Consider the following 13,723-nt stretch of genomic DNA (forward strand, 5'->3'; position numbering starts at 1 on the left):
TCCGATTCTCGCACCGCTCGACGGTACTGACATACATGCCTCTCCTCTGCTATGATACGTTATCATGGCTCCTGTCAGTGGGTGGGATATATTAGGCAGCAAGTGAACATTTTGTCCTCAAAGTTGATGTGTTAGAAGCAGGAAAAATGGGCAGCGTGAGGATTTGAGCGACTTTAGAAAGGGCCACATTGTGATGGCTAGACGACTGGGTCAGAGCATCTCCAAAACTGCAGCTCTTGTGGGGTGATCCCAGTCTGCAGAGGTCAGTACCTATCAAAAGTGGTCCAAGGAAGAAAAGAACCGGAGACAGGTTCATTGATACACGTGGGGAGCGAAGGCTGGTCAACAGACGAGCTACTGTAGCTCAAACTGCTGAAACAGTTGATGCTGATTCTGATTGAAAGGGGTCAGAACACACAGTGTGTGACATTGTTGGTATGGGGACTGCAGAATGGTTATGGCTGATCAGTGTATAATAAAAATATAACCATACAGTTAAGATAAGTTAAGAATGTTGATTGTATTTAAAATACCGTAAGAGCTACACATTTTCAGAGCAGTGTACCACACTTGAAAGAGAGGTTTACAGGGTAAATGCAAACATTTTTCAGTTTATGTTCCAGTTATTTGCATACAAACCACCAGGAATCTATACAATTAAAATCCTAAACTTGAAACACTACAAATCCAAAATGAAGCAATTTATAGTTAACAGAATACGCATTATGCATACTGTGCAGTGGTGAAAGAAGCATTCAGACCCTTTACTTAAGTAAAAGTCCTGCATTGAAAATGTAACTTAAGTAAAAGAATGTAAGTATAATAAGGAAAACATTCTTAAAGTATATTAAATTATTATTACTCATACATTTGTTGTTGGTTGAGGTGGAGCTTCTTTTAAACTGCTTTGTATGGGACTGCAGCTAATGATTATTTTCATTATGGAATATTTAATATAATAATATTTAATTTGTAACAAAACTAATATTTTACAGTCACTGGTCACACCGTCATTAACCACAGCATCACTAATCACAGTTCTAGAGAAAGGTGTACACACCTTTGTTGTGATGTGTCACTCATAAAGCAACACAATATCACAATATATATACTGAGTGCCATGAATTGTGTGTCACTGTGACAAAATAAGTGACATTATGCAACTCATTGTCTTAAGTCTTGTGTAATGGTGTCACATCATTTCACTGTTACCTCATAGACAGTAAATGTGAAAACTTGGATTAATCAGAACCAGATCAGTCGATTAAATGTCTTGTTTCAGCTGGACTTGAATAGACTTTTGGGTAGTTTCATTTGTAACAAAACTAATATTTTATAAGCTGTTTTGTCACTGGTCACACCTTCACTAACCACAGCTTTACTAATCACAGTTCTAGAGAAAGGTGTACACTCTTCAGAGAAAGGTGTGTGCCCATTTCGTCATTTCACTGTTACCTCATAGTCAGTAAATTTGAAAACTTGGATTAATCAGAACCAGATCAGATGGATGGAATGTTAACACAGCAAATTAAGATTGTAAACATTATACCTGCTTAAAGGTACAGTGTGTAACATTTCAGAGTATCAAAATTCATAGGTTGGTTTTCATTAGTGTATAATCACCTGATAATAAAAATGTTTTTGTTACCTTAATATTAGCCGTTTTTACCTACAGAGGGAGCAGGTCCTCTTCCACGCAAGCCACTACGTTGAACCACCGTGTTTCTATAGTAGCCCAGAATGGACAAACCAAATACTGGCTCTAGATAGGGGCTTTCATCTACCATTGTTTCTCTTTTACGCTTTGACTCAATGGGTTTCAGTTGGTAGCAATCTGCAATCTCACTGCTAGAATTTCAATTCTTTTTTTTTTTTTAATAAAATAAATAATTAAGATAAAATAAATCACAAGGATACATGGAAAATATTGTTATATTGTGTAAATTCCCATAAAAGCCTGAGTGTTTTAGAAGGAATTTAAAAGTTGAAACAGATTTATCTAGCCTACAGATGAATAATTGTCACCTGGCTAACATTTATCACTGTGCACTCTCCTTGCTAGATAAACCAACAAATAAATAAATAAATGTTACAATTGGTGAGTTGGCCACTATTGACCACTGGGGGCAGAGAGTAGAATAAAAAGGGGGAAACAAAGAGGCAGAGTGAGATGTTTATCAGTGGGAAGGTGGAGCCTGCTTGTCATTACTTCAGTCACTTGTAACTCATCTGTCTGTCAGACCATGAACTGCATTCAACAGACAATACACTACAACTGTGGTGAGTTCACTATGCGAGTCATGCTTCACTCAAAGCTTTCTCTTCTCCAGAGACAGGTGTGCGCATGCTTTTGTGTTTACTTTTAGTATTCATGATTTCTTGATATTTTACATGTTCCGTCACTCATTTCTGGCTTGACAAGAAATTATAACAAACATTTAACCTTTTCCAGATCAGATGAATCAGATGCAAGTATTATTTCAACATAAATTAAGTAGATAGCGTTAAAGTGATTACCTCTCTATCTGGATATTGTACTGAAGAATATATATATATTTTATAACTTTGTTGAAACAGGTGTGCACATGAAGTAGTTCTATCACTGAGGTGCTAACATATTCACAAAGACAGACTGTACAGCTATGAATTTAAATGACATGGTTGCAAAGCAGACAATGTGACAGAATGTGTGTGTGTGGATAGTAAAGGTATGTGACAGTGAGGCAGTACACTTTTCAACTTGTGAAACAACAGTGTGAAAAGAAACAATTCAGCATAGGTAATAACTGTTATTTAGTTAGGTATGTTTCCTGGACTAAATATTCTATTGTATTTTGGTCTTTTGCAGTGAGAAAGTCTATGATTCAACCAACACACACAGTGTCAAAATGACAAAACTCCCCTCTCCCCTGTTTCACCTTACCCCTGCCTCTCTCCTTTCTTCACCATGGCCTCATGTTTTTCCCCTCCAGTCTTGAGTTCAATGTGGTTTTCATAATACATACATCATCTGTTTTCCTAGGTGGTGAAAAAGACCAACTGAAGTTGGTCAACTTTGAGGCAGATGAAAACCACGCTTCCCATGAGACACGGGGGCTCAGCGAAAAGCACCTGGTGGTGCGACGAGGGAAACCATTTAGTGTCACTCTGCTGTTTCGCAACAACTGGTGGAATGCTTACACTAAGAACCTGGTCCTGGAGGTTTCGCTAGGTATGGAAGATAGGATTCAGTCTGCTCACAGTTAATGCAAGACGTGAAAAGTGAAAAGTACATAAGCCATAAAAATGCTCCCTTGCTCGAACCCTTGCTACAGCCTTACTTGGTCTGGTAGTAGCTTAGTTGCAAATCTTAGCTAATGGCAGCAAATGTTATATATAGATATACTGTATTACTGATATTACTGAGTCTATTTGCTGACTTTATGACTCTTCTTTTACATGCTTTTACTAGTTCAACATGGTAAAATTGGTAAATTTGCTTTTGAGTAAGATTAGAAAATCAAGATCCATATCACGTTTGTGAATTGAAGATCCAGTGTGTATTTAATAGGATTATTATTATTATTAATATTTGCAGAAATGGAAAATATAATATGCATAACTCTGTTTTCATTAGTGTATAATCACCTGAAAATAATAGGGAGTTGCAATCTGCAACTACACCACTAGATGCCACTAAATCACACACACCTGGACCTTTAAGTATGGAGCTGGGTTTACCCAGCTTAGCATAAAGACACAGGAAGAGGGATAACCAGATTCCCTGGCTCTTTCTAAAGGGAAAAGAAACACTTACTGATATGGTGTCAGATTTTCCCTGCTTCCAATTTTTGATGCTGTTAGGCTAACTGTCCCCTGATGCCAGCTCTCTACTAAGCACACATACAAGAGAGTGGTATCAATCTATTTATCTCACAGAAAAGAAGAGGGAAAGTAAAGGACAATACAGATACAGACAGGATGGATTAAGAACTGAATTAAACAAAGCAGGACAGAACTAGCTATGATAAGACAAGACAGATTAGGACAACACGGGAGAGAAAAGACAAGCAGGGCAGAAGAGGACTGGATAAAGGACAGGGAAGAAAAGACAGGATAGAATTAAAGAAAATTTCCAGAAAACATCTTTAAACTGCTGTTTTCTTCCACCATACAGGTAATATGTCAGAGAAGATGCCAGTACAGTTCTGTGACATGCCTCCCAACCCCCATTGCTGGTCAGCCAAAGTCTATCCACACGACATGCATAATCAGTCAGTTACCATCAGCATCTGCTCCCCTGTTCTATCCTCGGTGGGACTGTATTGCCTCTGGGTCCACATAGAGACTGCACAGAACAGACGGACGTACAAACTGGGAGATTTTGTGCTGCTCTGCAACCCTTGGCACAAAGGTGGGTCCATGTAGTAATGATTCTTCCTGCTACTGGCTACTGTTTTTGCTGTTATCTTGTTAAAGAAGTCATTCCACACTGCTGCCATTGCTTTTCAGATGATCCAGTGTACATGCCACTGGACGACCATATAGAAGAGTACATCAAGAGTGACTATGGGTTGGTGTACATGGGCACCCATCTAAACATTGGCTGTAAGCCCTGGTCATTTGGTCAGGTATGTGACACTCAGCAACATGCAACTGTCGTGTGTAATCACAGCATTATTTGAACACTTTTTTGTTGTGTTCAGTATGAGCCGGGGGTCCTAGAGGCATGTCTGAGGCTCCTGCAGGTCAGCCCAGAGCACCTCAGTGACAAACACAATGACTACATTCAACGAGCAAACCCTGTCTACCTCAGCAGAGTGATCTGTGCTATGGTGAGAGACAACACTCACGAATACCGTATGGATGTGCGATAAATATGGACAAATATACACATGCATTCCCCCTCATGACAAATCTGTTACTAATATTATCAATAACATGGTAGGAATTTATCAAACAATTTCCTCTGCAAAAGGTCAGTAACGTTTCTCTGTTTTCTCTCCTCCTGTCCAAGGTGAACTCCAATGATGACCTGGGTATTTTGGAGGGGAAATGGCATGGGAACTACAAAGGGGGTGTCAAGCCTACAGAGTGGAGTGGCAGTGCTGACATCCTTCACCGCTGGGTCTCGTCCAACTGCAGGCCGGTGCGCTATGGGCAGTGCTGGGTCTATGCATCTGTCCTCTGCACAGGTACTTCAAATGACTGGAACACAAGAATGTATTTATGCCAAAATCAAGGGTGACATTTGAAGGACCAGTGAGTAGGATTTAGTGACATCTAGTGGTGTAGTTGTAGATTGCAAGTCCCTCTCTTCACACTGCTCTCCCAAGCGCAATGGAGAAACTACGGTGACTGCAAAATGCGAAATGCGATGGTTAAAATGTTGAATGTGAATATTTTATTCCCCACCTCCCTGTGTAATATTAATCTCATCCTTTTTTGTTTGCTGTTTTGTGTTTGAATAATCTTGCTGACTCAATTTATACCGTGTGTGACTATTATAGAGCATATCTTTTCTTCATAATACAGACTGTTTTTGTGGCAAAAACTAATAAACCAAAACTAACTGCGCCAAATACCATTAGTTTGGTTTGGGATTTTTTTGTATTTTTGGTAAACTGACCTTTAAAATATCATCTTCATCACTATACTTAATTTGAGTTTTTTTTATGTTTTTATGAAGTATGCTTCTCAGGCCTAAACTTGTCATTACAGATTATTTCAAAAGTGTCATTGTGAGTGACTATTCTTTTTTTTTTCCAGTGATGAGAGTGCTGGGGATTCCCTCCAGGGTGGTGACAGTTTTCAATGCAGCTCATGACGTTGATGGCTCCGTGAAAATCGAAGAAATTTACTCGAGCACAGGGGAAAAGCTCAACCTGTCAAAGGACAGCATTTGGTTGGTGTCTCTTGCTCTTGTTTGGCTATCAGGATGATTTGACTGAAGTTTTCTGTCTGTTTTAACATTAGGATAATTATTCTTTTACATGAATTAAATGAATTTTTTGAGAGTGTGTATATGTGTGTGCATCAATACCTGTGTGTTCTCCTGCAGGAACTTCCATGTGTGGGTGGAGTGCTGGATGATGAGACCAGACCTGGGTGCAGGGTTTGATGGCTGGCAGGTAGTGGACCCGACCCCTCAAGAGAAGAGTGCAGGTGAGTCTCTGCTCCAAGTGGGTTTTAAAATGCTGCAGTCATTTATGCAGATTTAAAATTTTCAAACTTCATAAATGTAATTGTTTCAAATTTGGACAGAAAAACAGAATTTTCAGTAAATGTCACAGAAAGAAAATAATAGATAATGTCACTCATTTGTGAAGGATAACTGTATGTAACAACAAACACATCATTCTCTACAGGGAAATTCTGCTGTGGCCCTTGTCCAGTAGTTGCCATCCAGCGACGTTGCCTCCATGTCCCTTATGACTCGTCGTTTGTCTATGCCTCGGTGGATGCTGACATTATACGGCTGATTGTGCACGATGGACTGGTGGTGCAGAGGCTGGTAGACACTGAGTCGGTGGGACAGCTGATCTACACCAAGGGCATTGGCTCAAACAGACCAAAGAATCTGACCGAGACTTATAAGAGCAGGACAAGTCAGACATGGTCCTGTTTGTTGACAGGTCAGATACAATATTGTTTAAAAACCAGCACATTTGTGTAATGACCAGAGTCAGCTTTATGCAAATGCCATATGTATAGAAGTATGCTTTTTTCTGTCTTTGTTTTCTACTTTAGTGATCAAGTTTTTGTCCCCATTTTCTGTCTTTTTTCAGAGAAGAAACAAGCAGTCTCAGCAAGTAAAGGTCAGTGGTTGTGTAATAAACACACAACATATTTGTTCTCGCTGTCTGACATAAAAACATACAGAACATAACCCACATGCAAATACTTTAAATTATTTGAAACCCTGTGGGTCGCTAGAACTGCTGTGGAAACGTTTTTGTATGAGTTGGTCCCCCATCACTCAGACATCAACTTGAACCACTCCTACATTTGACTGGACAAATGCACCTGTCTCTAGTTGGTCTTTGCTTCCTATTTTGAATTTGGAAAAACTTCTGGAAACTTCAAATTCCTGCTTAATTATCCACAGACCAGTTACTGAATAATTACTAGAACATTTACATTAATAAAACAGCATGTCTCACTCCATTTTATGTGTATGAAGCCTGATTTTAGGAATGAGCTCCCAACATGTAGTCTGTCTAAGCTCAATGTTTGTTTTGTACCAAATTGGACATTTTATGTAACACTTTATTTGGATAGTCTGCTTACAGTTTATAGAGTATTTGTAACAATTGCTTTGTCTGTAGATGTTTAACAGATAATCTGTAAAGTTGAAATATAAATTCATGAACATACCCTAACCAAAATGATTTTTGTTCCTACACCTAACCAAGCCTTTATTTGTGAAACAGCTCAATTGTTGAGTCTCAAATAATAAGCTGTTGAAAGGCCAATTGTAAGCAGAACCAAATTATGCACTTCTCTTCTCATTAAGTGTTGACCAAATTACTGTTTGATCCTGTTGCTTCTTTCATGACAAAATCTCTCCCACGTTTGCAGCATTGCTTACTTCCACACCTTTGGCTCAGTCCAGTCCTCTGACACATGGAGCAGGTAAGCTTTCATTCCACTCATACTGTTACAAAATATTTCAAGTCACTGTATTTTCACAGTGCCACATAGTATATTTAGGTATTTTCCACTGCAAAGTACTATCACTGTCACAGTTGAAGGTTCAGCTCCAACTGCAGTCATATCTAATAAAAAAGGTATATGCTAATATATCAGAAACTTTGGATTAAAGCATTCTACACTACAGTATACAACGATCAGCCATAGCATTAACACCACTGGCTGATGAAGTGAATAACTGGTTATCATGGCACCTGTCAGTGGGTGGGATATATTAGGCAGCAAGTGATCACTCACATCACAACGTCCTCAAAGAAGCAGGAAAAATGGGCAGCATGAGGATTTATCCACAGTTCATATAATATCCACAGTACATATAATAAACTCTGAACACTTTATTCTATATATTGAAATTTCTGTCATTTCTGAATCATTATTATTTCAGCACTGACAGGTAGACTTCTATCAGAGCTTTAGCGAAGTTTAGCATTTCTAGAATTCAGGTCTTTTCAGTTAAAATTTTATTTTATTTGTCCAACCAAAGCAAGTTGTTTCAAGCCACAACTTTCCAATATGTGGAAGTCCAGATGCATGATTGTACTGATTATTAGGACCAGGAAATATAAATAGCTTTATTGTAATAATTTAGTTGTAATTACTTTCTCTTTTTGTTTGTTGTGTTTAGTTTCACCAATCAAAAATACTGAGCATCTTAATGCTCTCTAGCTTTAAATATGGTATTTTAATTTGATATATTTAATACTGAGACACAATTCCAGATTTGTTCCCTCACTGAAAAGTGAAAAGTACTGTACATTTTGAGATTTTGATTTGATTCTTTTTCTTTTTCTTTACAATACTGTCCTTCATTTATTCTTCTATATCTGGTACACTCGGAGGTGTACCAGGTGTGGCCTGCTGCTTCACAGCTGAGCAGCTGTGGTCTTAGCTGTTCCCACTTCACATTAACAACGCTTTCCAATTAAATTTCAAATTGGAATGGTTGTCTACAAACTTTTGACCATGTTTGATTAAATACAAGAACTAACATGTTCAAGGACTTAAACTGCCATGTAAACATACACAGTTCACACCAACAGCTGTATTTTATCTTTCGCCTGTAACAAATGCAATGTTTTCTTCATCACTTTATCCAGTAGTTATTGTCAACAATGTACAGTCCTCTCCTTTTCATCTCCAGAAAAAATGTTACCCGGTTTGGAGGTGTCCCTACACATAGAGAAGGTGCCATCAGTGGGTGACAGCATCATCATGTGTGTGACGGTCACAAACCATGCAAACACCGACAGGATCCTGATGGAGCACGTCAACGCTCAGCTGAAGGAGTACAACTGCAGCCCCCAGGAGAGCTTCTGGAGAACCAAGAAAGAAGTTTACATACAGGCGGGTAAAGGTAAGGAGTATGATTCACAGTGATTAATATGTACAGTTTCTCTTGCACTATTGGTGCAATACCTTATTTAGTACTATTTCATTTTTTATTGCAATGTACTGTATTGACCTGGTCACAATGTATATTAGTGTTTGTTCTGTAGAGGTTTAATTTATCAAACACTAAAGATTATTTGCAACTTCTATTTAAATATCTAGATTTGAATATTAATGTTTCCACATCCTTTACATTCTCTGCAGTTTTGACACTCCACCACACCATCTCTCCCTCTAAGTATGAGTCGGTCCTGGGAGCTGATGACATTGTGAACGTGGCAGTGGTGATAGAGGACTTGAGTACCAAAGAAAGATTCCTTGTTGCACAGGAGTTCAGCATGAGCTCACCAAAGATATCTATAGAGGTATAGCAGCATCCAGCATCTTTACTCTTCAACTCATAAACAAATTATGTAGCATTGTCTTCCTTTCTTTTTCTTCTTCATCTTTGTTCAATTTCTGCTGCTATCAGCTCAGCAGCATAAAAAACCCCCCCACCCATTTGCCCATTTTGAGCAGACCATAGAAGTCCAGACTTCAGATGCTTGATAAGCAAAGATTGTCACATTATGTCACACCATATGTTGATATCTATTGCCCAGCCTACTAATGTTGGTGAAGCTAACAGAGTCGAGTCATCTGCATGTGTTTTTTTATGGTAAATCGTTTATACAGTACACCTAAATAAAAGCGGACCCAAGCAACTCTCTTGTGGAACACCACAAGATATTTTTTTGAGGTCGGAAAAGGTTCCATTGAAAAATACTTGGTGTGTTCTGCCAAACATCTTCATCAAAACAGCAGCTATAGGTGAAAAAAACAGATAATTTAATTAGAATACTATTGTCATTAACAGCAAGTGCTGCATGAAAACCCAACAGCCCTATGTAGTTTTCTATCATCCAAAACAATAGGTTTTCTATGAGCTTGGAGAATGAATGCTTCTATCTTCTCTTCCGTCAACAGTAATCTCTGAAAAAGTAATCTGTGCTGATTTGAAACAATTACGCACAATACCTCCTATTTTTCCACAGATTGAAGGAGGGGACAGCATCCAGATGAAGGGGGAGCACACAGCGCACGTGTCCTTCATCAACACGTTTGGCAAAACTCTGAATGGAGCTGTGCTGACTGTAGAGGGGTTTGGCTTGCTACAAGACAACCAGAATGTCAAGTGAGTCTGTTTACAGTTGGAATTCAAGACATACAATAAATCATCATTCTCGAGTGATATTTCTGTTTGGTGCCTGGATGTCACAAAATTAAATAACACACAATCAGTCCCTCGGCCACATTTCAGTGGTGTCATGTACATCTTCCTCTATGTTTGAGCCAGACAGAAAAAAATGTGTGTGCGTGTGTGTGTGTGCGTGTGTGTGTGAGGAATGTGGTCTGGGAATGCTGTCAGGTATGTTTTTACAGCAGCAGGAACATAATGTTGTTACATTCAAATGTGGTCAAGTTACCACAGGTGTGTTATATATTCATGCAATGATCCCTCTGCTTTTTCTTTCACTTCCCCCAAAATAATAGCATACTATAATGATAGAAAAACAAAAAGCCTAAAATAAATAAATAAAAACCTATAATATAATAAAAGAGATTACATTTAAATTTAAATGGCAACACAGTTCTGATTCATCTGTTGTTTTGCTGCCCTAGGCTGTGACATGCTTTTATTTGTTTTTATATTCAGTCTTAACCAATCAATGGGTAAACAGGTTCAATCTCCTTTACAGTATATGTGTATACATATACATATATATACACTCCTTACTAAACCTAAGGAGAGTTGAAATAGACATGCATTTTCTGTCTGTATCAGACGAGAATTACCTCATGGTCAAAATGATTAGCACTTATTCTAAGTTTAATTTAAGGAAGAATATCTTAAGTTTAGCTGTGTAATTTAATTTAAAGAAAATTAAAGAAATTAAATTAACCTTCCAACTAACTTGGAAGGCTGAGTTTTAATTATTTGGTTGCAATCTGCACTAAATCCTTTAAATATTCCTGTTAATTTTAAAACAAAGCTAATCTAATAGACTCAACAAGAATGTCTTCTAATCTAGTTGTGTGCATTGTCAAAGTTAGAAAATGTCATTTTGTCCCACCAAGTAAAAAACTGATTTGTTTTGGTCTGAGAGCTGGTCAAGTTGCTGATACTGTAGTCTTATTTTGGTAAAAACCTTGGTTCCTCCGTCTTTAAAAAGGCTATAGTATAGAAGGAAGGGTTGGCTCAACCTGTTAAAACTAGACATTTTTGTTTTTCTGGGTTTTGGTTAATCTGTGTTGACCAGTTGACTCAGGCTCATATATGTGTTTTGTGTCTGCTAATCTGCCACTCAGTATTGTCTGTTCAGTGCTAAATAGCATGAAAGCTTTATTTAATTGGACCAAAAAACAACTCCTTACTAAACCTAAAGAGAGTTGAGAGAGCACTTTCTGTCTGTATCAGACAAGAATCACCTCATGGTCAAAGAATGATAAGCACTTGTTTTGCAGTGTAGTATCACTACAGTTTTCAGTATGTCAACTATGTTCCATATTTGCATTATGTTGTTGGTTCCTTGTTGTAAATATCTAATCATCCACTCTTCCTCTACTTCTTTTATGGCTTTAACTGGACAAACTTGGTCCATAAACATTTGAAAATGTCCAAATTTTGTCTTCTCCCAGTTTGGTCCTATTTTACTCTTATTTCAGTCTCCTGGAGCCATGGTGACTTTTTTATTGGCACAGACAATGAAGCAAAAGTTCACCCCAGAGAGGTATAAGCTATTTAATTAGAGATAGAGATTTAGCAGAAACATCTAGTTAAGAGGTAATGCATCACCATGCTAAATACTGGAACAATTAAACTGCTTTGGCGTTGGCGTTTTTGGCAGTAGAGAAAGGGCAGTATGTGAGTTCTGGGAGCCAGAAAAATCTCTGTACCTGGTGATGATTTGTCGAATAATTGGTGGTATTAATCAACACTCACAACATACTCACACACACACACAGAGATATATAATGATGAGTTTGTGCTGTAGAACATCAAATATCTTCCTAATTGCCCCTTTTAGTCATCATCCAATAATATTACACGCTATTACAGGCAATGGATCTCCAGACTGTTTCAGACTGCTCTGAAGATATTCTGTGTGTGTCTTTGTGAGAGCTAAAATTTGAAAGAATTCCGTTCTTTCCTCTCTTTCCCAGACTGGTTTCCCTGCAGCCAGGTGAGAAAATAGAGAAGAAGGTGTCCATCATGGCCACTTCACCTGGCACTAAACTGCTGAAGGCCACTTTCTCGCACAGCAACAGCCCCAGCATTGTTTCCAGGAGCTTCCACAAAGTCTCTGTCATCACCAAATGACACTGAAGAGTCCAACCTCGCAAAATCAACAGGAACAACTTTAACCCTTTGAGTAGTGTTAGCATGCATTAATTTTTTTTGCACTTAGACATACAAAACTTTCTTCTTTTATTCTCACAATATTGGATTTTGAGTATATAAATTATGCACACAGAATCTTGAATTCTCTAAAATTCTAATAATTGAGAATAAAAACTGTCAGAAATACACTTTGTTTTAGCGACCTCATGTGACCTATGATCAAAATGTTATCATAATGATCAGTCTTATCTTCTCCAGTGAAGATTCTCACCATCCATTGGCCCATATTGTTTCATAGAATGCTTAATCAGAAGCATCTGCCTGTCCTGTCAACACCCTCCGACATGCCATGTTGCTTTTGACTTCCAGCCAAAGATCAGTTAGCTGACATCTGTGATCTTGCTTAACAAGTCAAAGTTACAGGAGTCAAGCCAGAGAAGTGTGTGCTGCACAATATACAAGAACTCCAGTTTCATTCCTGATTAACTTTAAGAGAAATATTTTAAAAAGAATGGTCAAAACTGAAGCAATAAAGGCAGACTTATTCTGACTTTACCGCCTGGTAAGAATTGATTCAAAAACCCTGGATCATATAGTTCCCATAATGTAGCGCCATAGCATCTTTTGTTGGACCCTCTAGTAAATGACTGGTCTTTCAAACTCTGTGCCCCCAGTTTGCAACATAGACGTTCTGCTCAAAATTTGTATAAAACTATCTTTATAAAGCTTCTCCAAAGTCACAGACAATATTATACAACTGTTTCAGAGGCACCACGTGATTTGTAAATCGATTTTATCATGTGAAATTGGTGGATTTCCTCTTTACAGCTTAAACTGGACTGTGTTGCATTGCTGTAATGCAGCAACACCACTAGGTGGCAGCATTGGAGTATCCACCTGTATGTCTGTGTCTGATGTCTTCTCTGAAAATCGCTTTAATTACTGAAAAAGAAAATAAAAACCCATTTTTATACTTACACTTCACTACTTGTTTCTTCTGTGGTTCTTTACATCACATTTTATATGACACTGCCTGTGTCATGTGACCATAATGTGGAAACTAGAGGTTTAATCTCAGCCCCTATAAAAGAAAGAGTTAAGCTTTTCCTCCCATGCAGTAGCAAACTAAGTGTACATGTATTCCTTCTGGCCTGTTTTTAACTGCATCTGCTGTCAGAGAAACTAGGATACCGAGGGGATAAAGTGAAATAATAAATAAAGTGGTAAACAGTACCACATTCTCTTATACTAAGAATCAGT

The 13,723-nt window shown here is 38.1% G+C and overlaps 1 protein-coding gene across 1 annotated transcript; it reads left to right on the forward strand.

The window, feature by feature from the left end:
* Positions 1 to 3,022: 3,022 nt before the first annotated feature.
* LOC118324661 (protein-glutamine gamma-glutamyltransferase 5-like) lies at positions 3,023 to 13,390 on the forward strand (the record flags this gene model as incomplete). The annotated part of the gene is given in 14 exon segments (XM_035657093.1): positions 3,023 to 3,211; positions 4,157 to 4,393; positions 4,492 to 4,610; positions 4,686 to 4,814; positions 4,997 to 5,174; positions 5,749 to 5,884; positions 6,041 to 6,144; positions 6,348 to 6,614; positions 6,768 to 6,797; positions 7,561 to 7,614; positions 8,834 to 9,046; positions 9,286 to 9,446; positions 10,116 to 10,255; positions 12,286 to 13,390. Coding segments are annotated over 14 exon segments (2,114 nt in total), but the record flags the coding sequence as incomplete, so codon positions are not given.
* Between the last annotated feature and the right edge of the window lie 333 nt (positions 13,391 to 13,723).

Source organism: Morone saxatilis, unplaced genomic scaffold (genome assembly GCF_004916995.1).
Source record: "Morone saxatilis isolate NCDOM2014 unplaced genomic scaffold, NCSU_SB_2.0 Contig15, whole genome shotgun sequence".
Taxonomy (NCBI): domain Eukaryota; kingdom Metazoa; phylum Chordata; class Actinopteri; family Moronidae; genus Morone; species Morone saxatilis.